This window comes from Schistocerca serialis, chromosome 6 (genome assembly GCF_023864345.2).
Source record: "Schistocerca serialis cubense isolate TAMUIC-IGC-003099 chromosome 6, iqSchSeri2.2, whole genome shotgun sequence".
Lineage (NCBI taxonomy): Eukaryota > Metazoa > Arthropoda > Insecta > Orthoptera > Acrididae > Schistocerca > Schistocerca serialis.
Genome location: NC_064643.1, coordinates 173,937,983 through 173,956,818, shown reverse-complemented (window position 1 = coordinate 173,956,818; position 18,836 = coordinate 173,937,983). Strand labels below are relative to the sequence as shown.

The 18,836-nt window shown below is 42.9% G+C and overlaps 1 protein-coding gene across 1 annotated transcript in view; it reads right to left on the bottom strand.

Moving 5' to 3' along the window:
- LOC126484063 (uncharacterized) overlaps positions 1-18,836 on the bottom strand; it is a 115,862-nt gene that overhangs the window by 26,242 nt on the left and 70,784 nt on the right. The window contains exon 4 of the mRNA XM_050107424.1: positions 13,179-13,306. Within this exon, the coding sequence (XP_049963381.1) occupies positions 13,179-13,306 (128 nt within the window). The remainder of the gene's footprint in view (positions 1-13,178; positions 13,307-18,836) is intronic.

Genomic DNA, 18,836 nt, shown 5'->3' with positions numbered 1-18,836 from the left:
GTTACTGAAATAAGCCAAAATGTTTGTTCCTCTCATAAAGAGATCTGTACACAGTATAAGATCATACGAGTATACAGAATGTCAGACCAACTGTGTGACTGGACCGAAGAATTTCCAGCAAATAGAAAACGGTGTCTCATTCTGAATGTAGAAAAGTCTTCAGCCGCGAAAGTAATTTCGGACGTCCGCCTGTGGATTGTTACGGAACCATTACTTTTTATAATATATATAATTGATCTAGTAGATAAAGTCGGAAGTTACGTGAGGCTTTTGCGGATGACGCTGTTGTGTGCAAGCAAGTCGGTACGCTAGGAAAAATTGTGGCGACATATAGGAAGACCTGTCGGTTCCCGGTAGCTGAGTGGTCATCGCGACAGAAAGTCAATCCTAAAGGCCGGGGTTCGATTCCCGGCTGGGTCGGAGATATTCTCCGCTCATGGATTGGGTGTTGTGATGTCCTAATCATCATCATTTCAACCCCGTCGACGCGCAAGCTGCCGACGTGGCGTCAAATCGAAAGTCTTGCACCAGGCGAACGGTCTACCCGACGGTAGGCCCTAGTCCCACGACATTTACATTTATGTACAGGAAGACCTGCAGAGGATCGACTCTCTGTACAGAGAGTGTAAACTGACACATCCGATTAAGTTCGTTGATGATCGATTAACTCAGTTTTTTTTTATTACAGAGGGTACGTAACTCTCTGACCGAACACGCTGAGCTACCATGCCGGCTACACTCAGCCAACCGGAGACAATGGCCATTGCAACCGCACGGACTACCCTAGCACACCACCCGTAGGACCCAAATTCCCACCTTACCCGCACCACCTTTATATACACTACTGGCCATTAAAATTGCAACACCAAGAAGAAATGCAGATGATAAACGGGTATTCATTGGACAAATATATTATACTGGAACTGACATGTGATTAATTCACACAATTTGAGTGTATAGATCCTGAGAAATCAGTACCGAGAACAACCACCTCTGGCCGTAATAACGGCCTTGATACGCCTGGCAGTTGAATCAAACAGCGCTTGGATGGCATGTACAGGTACAGCTGCCCACGCAGCATCAACACGATACCACTGGTCATCAAGAGTAGTGACTGGCGTATTGTGACGAGCCAGTTGCTCGGCCACCATTGACCAGACGTTTTCAGTTGGTTAGAGATCTGGAGATTGTGCTGTCCAGGGCAGCAGTCGACCATTTTGTGTATCCAGAAAGGTCCATACAGGACCTGCAACATGAGGTCGTGCATTATGCTGCTGAAATGTAGGGTTTTGCAGAGATAGAATGAAGGGTAGAGCCACGGGTCGTAACACATCTGAAATGTAACGACCACTGTTCAATGTGCCGTCAATGCGAACAAAAGGTGACCGAGACGTGTAACCAGTGGCACCCCATACCATCACGCCGGGTGATACGCCAGTATGGCGATGACGAATACACGCTTCCAATGTGCGTTCACCGCGATGCCGCCAAACACGGATGCGACCATCATGGTGCTGTAAACAGAACTTGGATTCATCCGCAGCAACGGTCTCCGAGCTGATAGTCCATGCTGCTGGAAACGTCGTCGAACTGTTCGTGTAGATGGTTATTGTCTTGCAAATGTCCCCATCTGGGACTCAGGGATCGAGACGTGGCTGCACGAGCCGTTACAGCCAAGCGGATAAGATGCTAGTCATCTCGACTGCTAGTGATACGAGGCCGTTGGGATACAGCACGGCGTTCCGTATTACCCTCCAGAACCCACCGATTCCATATTCTGCTAACAGTCATTGGATCTCAACCAACTCGAGCAGCAATGTCGCGATACGATAAACCGCAATCGCGATAGGCTACAATCCGACCTTTATCAAAGTCGGAAACGTGGTGGTACGCATTTCTCCTCCTTACACGAGGCATCACAACAACGTTTCACCAGGCAACGCCGGTCAACTGCTGTTTGTGTATGAGAAGTCGGTTGGAAACTTTCCTCATGTTAGCACGTTGTAGGTGACGCCGCCGGCGCCAACCTTTTGTGAATGCTGTGAAAAGCTAATCATTTGCATATCACAGCATCTTCTTCCTGTCGGTTAAATTTCGCGTTTGTAGCACGTCATCTTCGTGGTGTAGCAATTTTAATAGCCAGTAGTGTAATATGCTAGCGTGTTTCTTCTGCACTGTGTTTCCGGTTACATTTCAATACTTCTATCATTTAACAGACGATTTAATTTTTCTCCATCTTGGCGCGAACAATAGACGAAATTTACGGTGCACATTCGTAGCTCTGTACGACTCATGAAGTAATTTCTCCTTTGTCCTCTCTCACCACAGCACAGCCACTGAAATCTGCAGTACATGTCATTCGCTTGTGCAGTAATCTTTGTGCAAAACTCGACTGAATGGTTTTCTTCAGGATACTGAGACTAATCAGTAGTAGCTTCAACTCCGTCAACTTTTGTATACGGTGTATATGGTGTTTGATATAAATTTTGATACTGCAGCCACTAAGACTCAAGATAGAAAGGAGTTCAAGACATTAGCTGCCAGTGGGCATCGATTCGCAACAGTGGGGAAAGTTGAAAATGCTAGGGTAGTCCGCGGGGTTGTGGTGACCATTGTGTCCGGACGACGTAGCAGTCAGCGCATCCGCCTAATAAGCAGGAGACCTCAGTTCGAATCCCAGTGCAGCACAGATCTTCAACTTGACCCCCTGATTCAAATATGTGGCCAATGGCGGCTAATATCTTCAGTTCCTATGTCCGATATGTTTGTTGCATGGAATTTGCTGCAGTTCTCGGAAATCGAATTTTTGTTTGACTGAAAAACTGAAATTACGTATACTGCTGTTTCAAGAGCTATACCGAATTTAACCTGTCTCGTCCATGTAATAATTTCTTGTGCAACACATTCAATTAAATTCAAATTGATGGAATGCCATACTGATATTTGGTCCTTTCCGGACACTCGTATTTTTTTAATACCTCAGTACATTTTTGCAACCACAAATTTAGGCTTGGTGTTTGATTTAGGTGTAATAATAAAATAAGTGTCTTATTTGCTGTCAGTCAATGCAAGATCAAGGGTAGCGTTTAAAATAATCTTCATGTAATCTTCAGTGAACCTTACTGTGTACCTTACTGTGTACCTTACTGAGTGGGATTAGGAGGCAACACTTCCATCTTCACCAACTACATCTTTAAGTTCATCTACCATTGCCAACTAGTATTCTGCAACGCGACTGCATCCTTCGAGGTAAAACATTAATACCCTGTCATCAGTATTGCGATCCCTGGCTGCGCACATGATTAATAATTTGGGTATTCAGACAGTACTGAATTTTTGAAAACAAGTGATCTGTACAGTTGTTATTTATGCCCATGTCGGTGGCTTTCGGCAATCGTGTTTCATTAAGGGCTCTCCCTTCAGTGCAGAGGCGACTGTTACAAGGAAGCAGGTAAGTATTCTCATTTTGTACCTCAATCGCATGGAATCATTGTGTACGAAAACTGACTGGCTCAATGATTTATACAAGGGGAGATCAAAAAGTTTCCGTTTGAGCGCGTTGCTGCAGCGTATATGCAATTCGGAGCGACTCCGATGCGGGTATACAAGCAAAGACATGTAGACAAGGGTTAATGCGGCCTTCGATGGGAAACTTTTTGATCGCCTCTTATACTCGCGTTATTAGAAGCGAATAATAAAGTCGACAATGCTAATTTTTTCCCCTCACATTGAGTAATACATCATAATACACTACTGCCCATTAAAATTGCTACACCAAGAAGAAATGCAGATGATAAACAGGTATTCATTGGACAAATATATTATACTAGAACTAACATGTGATTACATTTTCACGCAGTTTGGGTGCATAGATCCTGAGAAATCAGTACCCAGAACAACCACCTCTGGCCGTAATAACGGTCTTGATATGGCTGGGCATTGAGTCAAACAGAGCTTTGATAGCGTGTACAGGTACAGTTGCCCATGCAGCTTCAACACGATACCACAGTTCATCAAGAGCAGTGACTGGCGTATTGTAACGAGCCAGTTGCTGGGCCACCATTGACCAAACGTTTTCAGTTGGTGAGAGATCTGGAGAATATGCTGACCACAGCAGCAGTCGAACATTTTGTGTATCCAGAAAGGCCCTTATAGGACCTGCAACATGCGGTCGTGCATTATCCTGATGAAATGTAGGGTTTCGCAGGGATCGAATGAAGGGTAGAGTCACAGGTCGTAACACATCTTAAATGTAACGTCCACTGTTCAAAGTGCCGTCAGTGCGAACAAGACGTGACCGAGACGTGTAACCAGTGGCACCCCATACCATCACGCCGGGTGATACGCCAGTATGGCGATGACGAATACCCGCTTCCAATGTGTGTTCACCGCGATGTCGCCAAACACAGATGCGACCATCGTGATGCTGTAAACAGAACTTGGATTCATCCGAAAAATTTACGTTTTGCCACTCGTACACCCAGGTTCGTGGTCTAGTACACCATCGCAGGCGCTCCTGTCTGTGATGCAGCGCCAAGGGGAACCGCAGCCACGGTCTACGAGCTGATAGTCCATGCTGCTGCAAACGTCGTCGAACTGTTCGTGCAGATGGTTGTTGTCTTGCAAACGTCCCCATCTGTTGACTCGGGGATCGAGACGTGGCTGCACGATCCGCTACAGCCATGAGGATAATATGCCTGTTAACTCGACTGCTAGAGATACGAGGCCGTTGAGATCCTGCGCGGCGTTCCGTATTACCCTCCTGAACCCACCGATTCCATATTCTGCTAACAGTCATTGGATCTCTACCAACGCGAGCAGCAATGTCGCACTATGATAAACCGCAATCGCGATAGGCTACAATCCGACCTTTATCAAAGTCGGAAACGCGATGGTAAGCATCTCTCCTCCTTACACGAGGCATCACAACAACGTTTCACCAGGCAACGCCGGTTAACTGCTGTTTGTGTATGAGAAATCGGTTAGAAACTTTCCTCATGACAGCACGTTGTAGGTGTCGCCACCGGCGCCAGCCTTGTGTGAATGCTCTCGAAAGCTAATCATTTGCATATCACAGCATCTTCTTCCTGTCGGTTAAATTTCGCGTCTGTAGCACTTCATCTTCGTGGTGTGGGAATTTTAATGGCCAGTAGGCTATTCATCTTCTCACTCAGCGCAGTGTCCAATGAGAGCTCACAGGGAATGACGTCAGTATTCTTAGCACTGAGTGTTCTAGAGATGGTAGTACATGTCTATTACGAGGAGTCAATACTTTTTACTTTCTTCTTATTCTTCTTCGTCTTATTCATTTCAGATATGCATATGATACCCATTACGTTTCCTTAAATTTAATCAGTTATTTCTTCGCCATCGAAATACGCAACACCTTTGTCTTTATCTCTAAACGATATTCTCAATTCTGAAACGTATATGACAACAAATGGCATATAAATGGACGAATGATTGGTACAGCAGGCCAGAATAGATTTAACGTGTGAGCTGTAGCGTCATTATGGAAATATAATAAATATATACGTTAAAAATAGAATACGACTCATCTAGCATGGTTTGAGATTTTTCTTGTCGGTGATTTTCAGTCTAATATTGATTTTCTTTTTCTTTTATTTTCATCATCTTCGTATTCATTTTTGTTATACGACACTGTCTCCATCGAAAACGCAGATATAATGTGATAGAGTTCATAAATTACAATTTTTGAAGTAACTTTGTTCATAATTTCCTGATCACATGTCTGATGATAAAAGTAGAAGTTACTGTTTTTCAGCATATTATTCGGTATGGAATTGTAGGTAACTAACTTTTAAAAGAGAAAAGGAGGAAGAGTAGTGTTTTAAGTTTCATGCTCAGTAAAGTAATCGGTGATGGAGTTTAGGCTCAGAATAATGGTCTGGCAAAAATGAATTGTCCCTTTAAAAGGAACAACCCCAGCATTTGACTTAAGTGATTCAGGGAACTCACAGAAAACCTAAATCTGGATGGCCAGACGAGGATTTGGAACGTCATCCTTCTAAACACGAGTCCAGTGTCCTCATCATGGAAATACGATGAGGAACATAGTTGTGTATCCGTGATGATATAAAATAAATGTGGCCTTAAAGACAGCAATTGTATCTGGGTTTTTAATCGATAGATTACATGTTACACCACGTTCGATGGCATCTATTGTGACTCTAGCAGTATGAGCTAAAACACTTTCTAATTTGTCTAGAATTCAGAAACTTTTAAGAAAGCAAAGCAAACTTTGGGCTGTTAGGGTATTGAATCATTTTGTAATTATACTTCAGTGTACAATTTTTGAAACGCCTTATTATTTTTGGAGGAGGTGGTAAACTGTTGAAGCTACGGAAATAATACACAACGTTATACACATTCTTCAAAGATACACGATGTGGACAAATTTTTTCAGCATAATGTTCTAAGTTAATGGGAGTAAGTGGTCTTGTTGGAAAATTGCTTAAGGAGAATTTCCTGTTGTTAATGTGGACTAAACCCATTTTTCGTACTTGGTGACGAAGTTCTATTACCTCCATTGAGTGACTTGGTCTTTCCACCATTGGTTTGAAATGAAATTCTTGAAAAGTTTCACCATTCCAATAAACCGAGCAACTTGTTTCTCATCCTGAGTTGATGGGAAATTACAAATGGCCATGATGTGCTCATTATCAGTCTTAATGCCATTGGTATAAACCAGATGACCCAAGAAGAAATTCTCAGCACCAGCCAAACTAATCCTCGTGGGGCCGACTGCTGATCCCACTTCCTATAAACTATGTCACCAAGGTAATTATACACCTCACGCAAGATGGTATCTGGCAAAAGTGGTAAAAGAGCTGCACCCACTGTCAACCAGACCGAATTCTGCTGAACCCAAACATGCTGCAATCCATACAGAAAACAATCAGAAGTTTCGATTCTTCGGTTGCAGTTATAGTGGCTGATTCAGACCCAAAACTGTGAAATCGCGCGCTTCTGCAAAGTAAGTGAAGTACATGTGTAAATCAGGCAAGGGCGTCGACTTTAAAACAACATTCTGTTTCAGGGCTCGATGGTCCGCAACAGTCCTCTAATCTTTACCATTGCATTTGAGGACGAAAAGAATGGGCGACGCAGAATCATACTCTCTCTACAAGTAACATCTCAATAACCTTCTTTAACTGCTGCATTTTGGATGGCGATAATCAGTAAGGAGAGTTCACACCATAGTCTGGCCAGTAAGTGGGATCTGATGCTCGACTTTGTCGGTTATACCTAATAAAGTTAATAATTGTTGAGCTTAACTGAAGGAAGCTGGCCACGACTACATAAATGATAATCCTCACTCGGATTGAACTTCTCTGCTCATCGGGGCTCATTTCGAAGCTGGACGCGTCACTGATAACGATTATACTCAAGTTAATGAGATTCCAGGCAAAAAACGTGTCTGGCGGTTAATGTGATTACCATCCTGACTGTTAGTCGCCATATTGCCAGAGAACCAAAAGTGATGGTCTGACAGAACATTTCTTTTTGTAGTGGGGCCCCCTTGATTCTCATCCCCGGCACCCTTACAGCAAAGCGGTACGTCGACGATAATGTAATCCCCGTTTTGTTGACCTTCATGGAAAAGCCATGTTTTATATTTTTCAAACACAGAAACTTGGACTGGATCTATTTTAATTGTATCTTCCGCTCATTCACCATAGGTTCATGATAATCAAGTGTCCATCATAATTCATTAGATTGAGAAACACAACGTGTACTGTTAAATTAGGTACGTGATTTGAATCTATCATGTACAGCTTCACAAAATTCTCCTGTAAAACTACTATGATTTCGGTGTTTTATGTCGGTCTCCTTAAGCGTTCCCAGCAGACTTGACAAATTTATCACACCTTTTCCCCTTTGGGATTAATAATCATTTGCTCGTTGTACAACAACAAAAAAATGGTTCAAATGGCTCTGAGCACTATGGGACTTAACATCTATGGTCATCAGTCCCCTAGAACTTAGAACTACTTAAACCTAACTAACCTAAGGACATCACACAACACCCAGTCATCACGAGGCAGAGAAAATCCCTGACCCCGCCGGGAATCGAACCCGGGAACCCGGGCGTGGTTTTACAACAGTTGCACTGTGTAACCAGATACAGCTGTTTCCTAAACGATTCTGTGTAATCCACATATCTATAAAGCTGAAACTCTGAACATTCGTCACTGTAAAAAGAATGTAATTCAAGGTGGATTCTGCACAGCGATTTCGTTACCAGCGCTTCGTTGCAGCGAGCATTCGATGTCTGCATGAATGAAAAAAATAGTGGTTTTAATTCTTTGTTATTTGAGTCAAATTTCGTAATAATGTTTCTCTAACAGATGTAGCTTTCCATTTGTAAGAAAAAAGAAGGTAGATCAAAGAAAGGCTGAATTCATGTACTTCAGACTAAGTCAGGACATGTAATGGTTCAAATGGCTCTGAGCACTATGGGACTTAACTTCTGAGGTCATCAGTCCCCTAGAACTTAGAACTACTTAAACCTAACTAACCTAAGGACATCACACATATCCATGCCCGAGGCAGGATTCGAACCTGCGACCGTAGCGGTCGCGCGGTTCCAGACTGTAGCGCCTAGAACCGCTCGACCACTCCGGCCGGCCGGACATGTAATGCGCAGATAAAAGGGTATGAAACAATCTCCTGTTAATGGGTTAGCCATCAATGCGTTGAACTGTGGAGTTACATCAACCTTACAGCAAAGTATTCAACCCCATAGGCGCATAATTTATACTGCCAAACAGAACAAGCTAGTTTTATTAGTACAAGATGAAAAACGCTTTGTACTTCCAGATGAAGTGTATACCCTAGTCTGGGGTCACAAACATATGAAAAATGATGATGATGATGAATAATTTTATTGTGTGTATAAATGTGATCTTTGTGTATGGGTCAAATTGTAACAAACATTAAGTGTGATTTCTAACTAATTTATTGTGCGAAAAATAAAATCTTTATTTAATTCATCAGAAGGTTCCTTCAGTTTAACAGTGAGTTAACTATTATTCTGACACATTTTAATGTGGATCATTCTGAATTACTTGAGCCAGCCTCTGGGATGTGATACTATGCACACATAAAAGTTCTCATTGAAGAAATAAAGCATGTATGTACGTATGTGCGTCTGTTTATTTTTAAGAATCTGAAGAATAATGCTTCGAAAGATGGCACCCAATTCAGATAAACAACAACAAGAAGCTCTAGGAAATACTGTAGTGTAATTGGATACTTTAAGATAATGTGTGCTACACGTACTGACTGGTAAAATGTACAGTACTGTCACTGAGTGCAAACGTTTTTCCGTCGCTGCCATCTCCCATTTTTAAACAATGGCTGTTTCATTTGTTATGAATTTAAGAAATGTTTCACACAGGTGCCAGCTTGCATATTTTTAAATTTGTCTGCCATCGCCGCTGTGCATTTTTCAGTTTCCCATCAGTGCCATCTTGCACCCTGTAAATTTCCCACCAGCCCCATCTTCATGGTTTTCAATTTCTCACTCGAACCCATCTTTGAATTCTGATTTTCCCTTCATCCGTCATTTTTTATTTTTAAAGTTCTTGCACGTCACTATCTTGATGAGGTCATGCATTCAAGATCATTAACCACATGTGACATCGCAAGGTTCCAAGGTCAGTCAAAGTGTTTTGGAGCCCCCATAGCCATACTACATCTACATCTACATGTATACTCTACAATTCACATTTAAGTGCTTGGCAGAGTGTTCATCGAACCACAATCATACTATCTCTCTACCATTCCACTCCCGAACAGCCCGCGGGAAAAACGAACACCTAAACGTTTCTGTTCGAGCTCGATTTATTTTATTTTGATGATCATTCCTACCGATGTAGGTTGGGCTCAACAAAATATTTTCGCATTCGGAAGAGAAAGTTGGTGACTGAAATTTCGTAAATAGATCTCGCCGCGACGAAAAACGTCTTTGCTTGAATGACTTCCATCCCAACTCGCGTATCATATCTGCCACACCCTCTCCCCTATTACGTGATAATACAAAACGAGCTGCCATTTTTTGAACCCTTTCGATGTCCTCCGTCAAACCCACCTGGTAAGGATCCCACACCGCGCAACAATAATCTAACAGAGGACGAACGAGTGTAGTGTAAGCTGTCTCTTTAGTGGACTTGTTGCATCTTATAAGTGTCCTCCCAATGAAACGCAACCTTTGGCTCGCCTTCCCCACAATATTATCTATGTGGTCTTCCCAACCGAAGTTGTTCGTGATTTTAACACCCAGGTACTTAGTTGAATTGACAGCCTTGAGAATTGTACTATTTATCGAGTAATCGAATTCCAATGGATTTCTTTTGGAACTCATGTGGATCACCTCACACTTTTCGTTATTTAGCGACAACTGCCACCTGCCATACCAAATAGCAATCTTTTCTAATTCGCTTTGCAACTGATACTGGTCTTCGGATGACCTTACTAGACGGTAAATTACAGCATCATCTGTGAACAACCTAAGAGAACTGCTCAGATTGTCACCCAGGTCATTTATATAGATCAGGAACAGCAGAGGTCCCAAGACGCTTCCCTGGGGAACACCTGATATCACTTCAGTTTTACTCGATGATTTGCAGTCTATTACTACGAACTGCGACCTTCCTGACAGGAAATCACGAATCCAGTCGCACAACTGAGACGATACCCCATAGGCCCGCAGCTTGATTAGAAGTCGCTTGTGAGGAACGGCGTCAAAAGCTTCCCGGAAATCCAGAAATACGGAATCAACCTGAGATCCCCTGTCGATACTGACAAAACATTATCTCTATCGGCTTGATAGCTTTCTTGTTCACTTTTGGAACGCAATATAGCAGCTATTTAATGTGACATTTACTCGAAAACCTTCTGGTAGGTTTCCAGAGGTATGTGGTTTTGTAACGGCTTTTCGCCAGTTTTGTATAGGCCTCGCCGCTAGTGCTGTGGAGACCGAATTGCCGCTGTTGTTGCGGTAGGCCGAGTTTGTGAGTTGGGGAAACGGCTTCTGGTGCAGTATGCAATACGACGCTAACACAATTTCTCCCTGCCACTTATTGCACAGCTAAGCCCCTGGGTCAGGAAAGAAGATAGGAGAACGAAGGTTTTACAACACTCCAACAAATTAATAACGAAGTCACACAAATGAGTTAAAAGGTTTACTTGTCTTGTAAGTAGGCTGTTTAGGTTTTCTTATTGGTAACGCCACCTCTGTATGAAAATCACTGGCTGTGCTGTGTGAAGTCTGTGGCTAGTTAGCATTGTTGTCTGCCATTGTAGTGTTGGGCAGCGGCAGCTGCATGTGAACAGCGCGTAGCGTTGCGCAGTTGGAGGTGAGCCGCCAGCAGTGGTGGATGTGGGGAGAGAGGTGGCGGAGTTTTCTAATTTGTCATGAACTGCTATATATATATTATGACTATCAAGGTAAATACATTGTTTGTTCTCTATTAATATCTTTCATTTGCTAACTATCCCTATCAGTAGTTAGTGCCTTCCGTAGTTTGAATCTTTTATTTAGCTGGCAGTAGTGGCGCTCGCTGTACTGCAGTAGTTCGAGTAATGAAGATTTTTGTGAGGTAAGTGATTTCTGAAAGGTATAGTTTAATGTTACTCAGGGCCATTCTTTTGCAGGGATTTTTGAAAGTCAGATTGCGTTGCGCTAAAAATATTGTATGTCAGTTTAAGGACAGTCATGTATAATTCTTCAAAGGGGACGTTTCATAGTCTTTGTGACTTGTTGAATGATTAAGTCTGCAACACTGGTTGTAATATGACACAAAAAAGGCCCTCAATGGCCAAGTGCAAATAATCGTAATTAAACTTCACAGTACATAGCATATGCAATGACAACAACTGTCTGTTCACCTCTAAGAGTTCACTATATGACGTTCACTGTCTGAGTTAGCCCTGGACGGTAATCTATGACCAAGTGGGAGAGAGCTGCACTTCTGTCTTCCGAAAAGGCTTCTATCCGTTGTCGTCCTGTCACTGGCGGATTGCATTCGGCCGGAAATTGGCCGAGGCGAATTCGATATCTTTCTCGCAAGCGCCGCCCGTGGCGCTGGTAGAACTCGCGCAAGTGGCGAGTCTCTACAGCCCTGCCACCAGCTCGCATCATCGCGCCTGTGGTGCTTCTGCCCTGGCCGTGTCTTGTTTTGACAACACAGCATGTGGTACCAGATGTCTATGCATGGGAAATGCAATTCCCACAAATTATGGATAGTGGGGGTGGAGTTCGCGCCAATAGAGACCCAGATGTTTTTCGTAGGGTTCAGGTCGTACGAATTATGTGGTCAAGACATCAGCGCAAATTCCCAGTCATCTCTGTCATACCACTGTAGCACGAATCCATCCCTATGACACTGACAGTATTCTTGATGGAAGATGGTATTGCCGGTAGGAAAGACATCAGAGTTTACAGCTGTCATGGTGCAATCGATAACTCTCAAGGATAGCTCGAGAGCCCCAGAGAATATCCCAGACAGCATATTACTGCTCCTACCGACATGCTTCCGTGATACGTTATGTGTTCCGAGCAGCCGTTCTTCTGGACGACCAACCTAATGTAATAATAAACATGAGTCATCCTTAATTCATGGACTAATCTTGTTGATCCCGTGCCCAATGTAACCGTAACTGAAGATTCCATTGGGTCAACACTGGAACATGTATGGGTCGACAGCTGCGGAACCGCAACACTGTGGTCCAAAGCCTTTCTGCCTGCACCAGAATTGTACCCTGTAGTCACACCTCCCAGATTATCGTTTATCCTGGATTAGAGAGCGGGCAAGCTTCCGAACTCCACATTCTGTGACGAGGTGCAGATGTTAAACATATTCAACACCTTGTTGCCCATTCGTAGTCTAGTCGGCCTCTAACCATTACACGGAGATATTCAATACAGTGGCACATGGACGGCCCGCCAGCGTCACCGTTTCTGAGATGATCGTTCCCAAGTATCAGTCTGCCAATGTCCTAGTCCTCCACGTCAATGGATTTCCACATTTTTGGCTCATACTGTTACTCTACTGACTCCCCATTCCTCTCTGCTTCGCATCTGCCGTGTTACCGGTGGTCACCTGGCAGTGGTCATAATGTTTTGGCTTCTCTGTAAAAGTTTAACTTACCTTCTGCTGCAATATCAGAGCAGTGTAAATGCGATGGAAATTCTTCATTGCACGTGAGAGCAGCTGTAAGTGTTTGTGCAAAGAGCTGGATAATACCCGCAGGACGTTTCGAAACGAGGCCTCAATGTCTGAAACAGAAGATATAGGTAAATAGCGAATCAAGACACAAAGGAAATAGATCAATTCAATAAAGACCGTTTGTGCGCCTCTCTTGACAGCTGGAGAAGCAGCAACTTCTCAGGCATTATTACTACTACCACATAGCATATTTTGGGCTTAGAAACATGTACAAGGGGCGTTCAATAATTGAAGCAAGACTTTTTTCCTGAATGGATGTTGACTTCATTCAGGATTCCAGTACGCCAATTTATCCTCCATTATTTTGGCTTTATTTTTCAAGATAAGCTCTGTTAGTGTGACAGCCCTACACCACCTTAATAGGACGGGCCGCACGGTACCACTCTACTGGTCAACGTTGGAGCCAAAGTCATGCTGCATGAATAACCTCCCCATAACCCACGTACTGTTTCCCACAGAGTGCATGCTTCATTCAGACGGAAGTCGGAAGGTGTGAGATCCGGGCTGTATAGTGGACAAGGAAAAGCAGCCCAATGAAGTTTTGAGAGCTCCTTTCGAGTGTGCAGACTTGTCTGACGCCTTGTGCTGTCATGAAGAAGGAGCAGTTCGTTTCCACTTCTGTGGTGAAGAACACACTGAAGTCGTTTCTTCAGTTTCCTGAGCGTAGCACATTTCATTTCAGAGTTGATCGTTGTCATGAGGGAGGACATCAAACAGAATAGCGCCATCATAGCCCCAGAAGACCGTCGTCATGAGTTTACCTGCTGAGAGTGTAGCCTCGAACTTTCTATTCGGAGGAGAGGTGCTGTGGTCCCAATCTATGGACTGTCGTATTCGAAGAGATGAAACCATGTTTCATCGCCTGTTGATGATGTTCGACAAAAACTGTCACGATCAGCCTCGTAACATGCACTCAGTACCCCACAGATGATCCTTCTGTGCTCTTTATGGTCTTCTGTCAGGTGGCGTCCGCCCCGATAGCTGAGTGGTCAGCGTGACGGATTGCTGTCCTACGGGCTGGTGTTCGATTCCCGGCTGAGTCGGAGATTTTTTCCGCTCAGGGACTGGATGTTGTGTTGTCTTCATCATCATTTCATCCCCATCCGGACTGCAGGTCACCCAATGTGGCGTCGAATGTAATAAGACCTGCACAAAGGCGGCAGGACCTGCCACGCAAGGGGCCTGCTGGCCAATGACGCCAAACGCTCATTTTTTTTCTGTTAGGTGGTGAAGAACACAGTGGGAAACACACCTTTGTGTATCCCAACTGGTGGACGAGTGTGTCAGCACTACCAACAGAGACGTCCAGCTGAGGAGATGGAGCGAATGGTTTGATTGTGAGCAGTCGATCATCTCGAATGAGTGTGTCCACACGTTCCAACATTGCAGGAGTCACAGCTGTGCGCGGTCGGCCGGCACTGGGGAGATCAAGCAGGCTTACATGATCTCGTTGCGATGATGACAGAAGCCCCACCCCACCCCACCCCTCACCTAGCTTATATCCAGTGCCTGCTCTTTGCGGATATTCTGCAAGTGCCTATGAAAATCTGCGATGCCCTGGTTTTCCGTCAAAATAAATTTAGTGATAGCTCTATGCTTGGGACGCACTTCCATGACAGACGCAATTTTGAAGGCTACCTACAGCGCTGCCACCTGTCGGAACTTCATGAATCTATAGGGGCTGAAATGCGAACGTTCCACAGTATCCCACAACAAATTCAGCATTTTATCAGCAGAAATTGGCCGAGAAAAATGTGTTGCATTACTTACTGAACGCCCCTCATATCTGGCTGTATTCACATGTTACAGTAAATCAGGACTACCTCTGAACACTGGCATGAAGACAAGTCTCTCGTTCGACATAATACCTCATTCTGACGTGGTTCAGGGAAGCATTCTGTTGAAAACGGCACATGGATTTCCTAGAATGTATTACAACATTGCACAGAAATGTCTGAATAATTATTGGGAAGATTTGGGGAGCTGCAGAGCTAGCAAGTTCAGAAGAAACTACTACGGTTGTATGACGGTCTGCGCTCTCGGAATTACCCCACGCAGATATGACGCTGGTTACCACAACCTTCCTCAGTCCTGACATAACATATTTTCCACATTAATCAGCACCTTTGGTTACACTCTGACCGATCTTACAGCAGCAAGCTTTCCACGATTACAGTCACTATTTGTATCAATATCACACTTTCTCCGCCAGCTTTTTTCATTTCTCAGTATCCCAAGCATTCATAAGTTTAACCAGTAGGAGGAAGTCTGCTAAAGTAATTGACTCATTACACTGACCTTTATCACTTTATGAAACGAGGGAGTGTTACAACTAACAGTAAAAACTCAAACGTGTGCAAGTTCAAAGCTGGCTAAGTTTCCTGTGTACACGATAATAAACGTTTATCACAGCAATATAAATTAGGTCTTTGTCAATCTTCCGTTGAATAAAAGTACGTTGAAGCAAAGATGTCCCGACGCTATCGCTCAGTCGGAAGCAGAAAAGACTTCGGGCGCGAGAGACACGTTGTTTTCGTCAGTTTCACGGTACGTCAGTGAAATCTGCCGCAGAAAAAAATATGTGGTTATTATTTAGTTCATTGCCCAGATGACTACGGTAAAAACCATTGTTCGCTATCACCTAAACATTCTTCTGGAATGTCTTTTTATCTGTGCTCCGCTGTGGGTGATGTGTCGCGGCGCTTATTTTGGGAATAGTGGTGGGGATAGAGACGGGAGTGGGAGTTAAGCCACTATAAACTTTTGGCAATCAGCTTTATGGCAAGAATGTTAGCTATGTAGGGGATCTACTAAAAGTTTCGCGGATGCTGAGTATTCATTAAACGTTTCTATTGCTCACGTCAATTTCCAGTAAAAGTTACAGCCCCATTCTGGGACATTAAAATCAAGGAATTTCGATTACTTGGTTTTCACATGTCCTGTATTTGATTATTAACATGTACAATGGCCAGATGGTGAGTCATTAAGTATTCGGGTTCACTTGGACGTACGTGCTTCCAGTATTCTTTCTATATAGCCTCTTATTCACTCTCACGGTGTGTTTTCTCAGTGCCTTTTGTAATTTTAACTAACGTATGAGATTGTGAGGCTTGTAATGGCAGTAACATTGAAAGCCGTTTGCTATAAACGACTCTCACGTAATGTATGAAGACACATAGATGGCCACTAGACATTTTTTTACAGCATTCTGGAGAAACCGCTTTCACTGAGTAGTAATTGATTGTAAAACTCACACAGCATGTTTTACAATATCCCCCATATTTGTCTTGTTCCGAAAGCCACCTACAAAAGTCTGTTTCTTGTGGCAATTTGTCGTTGAAATGACACTCACGGTGCCGTTTTTTAGCCTGCTTCATTTGAGAAGCTCACTATAATATGTTATATATGTATACGTATCCTCAGTCACTACAATGCCGTTCTTAAACACTTCAATTTCAAACTAAACGCATGTCGTGTGCGGTTCACCTAATACAGCCACACATCAATCAGCCGTGTGCAGCAATGGGTATACTTGACACGTTCATTTGTTCCACAGCGATATTATTTTAAACTTAGTAGGTCTTTATTGTAAGCATCGATAATAAAATGAAAATGCGACACTGTCAGGGCTAGTTTTGTTTGTTTTTTTCCGCTGCATACTACGTATAAACGTGCAGAAGAACAAATAGACGTAAACGGATGTTGTAACCCTGCTTTATTGTCCAGGTGGAAGTGACATGCAGCCGTCATAAGAAAATACAAGCTATTATTGGCCTGTCTTTCATAGTTCGTTCTCATTGGAGCGATCTTCAAATGAGTCGGTGACAGTGGACGACAACGGACACCGCGGTGTAATAAAAATACAAAACCCCTTCGACGTCTTTGAAACGGCTTGTCGAACAAAGAACGTGCCAACTTATACTAAAATACAATGGAATTCGTTGCTACAAACCGATAATGCCGCGAACTTGTGACAATCTGGTACGAAATATTGAAACCAAAGAATAATAAAACTGAAAAGTTTAACTGTTTCCATTTTCATTATTTGGCTTCTGGAAAAAAATTTAAAAATTAAATTGGGAAATATAAATTTAGCCTAATTTAAGCTGGCCCAAAAACAGGACTTTTGACGTCTGTTAGGGACGTTCGACCAGACATCACAGATTTTATTTAAAAACCTGACTGTTCCGTCTAAAACCGGACAGTTGGTAACCCTGGCCAGAAGTGGATGCATCAGAATGCGTTGTAGATAATATTAGAACTGTTTTCTTCTTCTCTAAAAAGTATGAACACAGACAAATGTTATCTTCACTGAGTCCAAATATAGACGACAGTTCTTGGCGTGAAGAGGAAGACTATATCTGGCCGTATATAGGGCGCCTTTCTTTTCCCAGTACCAACTACGGGCACATCTCAAGTCATCAACGGATTTGCTAATGGTAGAGTTGTGAAAAAATTGTCAGTGACTATGTTTCTGTCAGTATCTTCGAAATGGTACATAAATGTTTTACTGCCATCTCGCCTTGATTAGTTTCTCTTCCGTGAACAGATCTACCTATTATTGGATAAGAATTTCGAGAATCATAAACCCACCATACCTTCAAGCCATATCTGGCTGGCTCTGAGGGCGTGTACTGAGTAAACCTTGTCTTTCGTTTTTGAAGAAAAAGCTGCTCACAACAGTGAGACAATCAGAAGGCACTTAGTTTTTACGAATATCTCAATGTAGCATTTCAAATATGTCAGATACTGCAGCAGCTCTGTCACTTTTCAAACGCTCAGCCCTAGTTTACATATTGTCTAATCTTATAAATCTGCTTACCTGCCGAAACCTGTTGGGGGAAAAGCTTTCGCAGTATAATGAGAATGCATTTATTTTCCACATTTCCTTTGTGTGTTTAGTCTTAGGGAATTTTATTTCAGCTGTATAGTATACCAAGATATGCGTCAAATTCTTCAGTTGTCAATGGCTTCTTACCCTTTCACTGCTCCTTATGATTTGATGTTAACGTTTTTGAGTATCCTGATTTGCCTTCTTCTTGGTTTCACATAATGTTATATCACACATTTCTTCTGTAAATATACTCTTGACGGTGTCTTTCATAGAAAGAAGTTTGGTTGTACTATGCTTCAGCAATTTTTTTTGTCTCAAAAGGTCCCTTATTCCATATTTAGTCCATCTTTACCATGTACAATGCCTGCAGCAGACACAATCGCTTCACTCTTTTCGTCAAATCTATCATTTGCATCGCTAGTACTATCACTTACCACTCCTTCAACTTCGTTATCACTACAAACTCCAATAGCATCTTCAATATCTGAAGCAGCAGCATCTTCCTTACTCGAAGTCCATTCGTCTGTAGAATCTTTGTCGCTATAATCAGTAGCGTCATTCTTTGTATCAACAGTAGACAGTAACTTTTTAATGTACCCTTCTTTCGCTTTATAGCTTAATCTGCTGTATTCAGATTTAGAGAATTTCGGTTTATAATCCATGAGAATTCCGAGTTAAGGGTCACAGTAGCAAAGCTTACGCAACAATGAACTTTACATAATGCTGTGCAACAGTAGCCAGCAAAA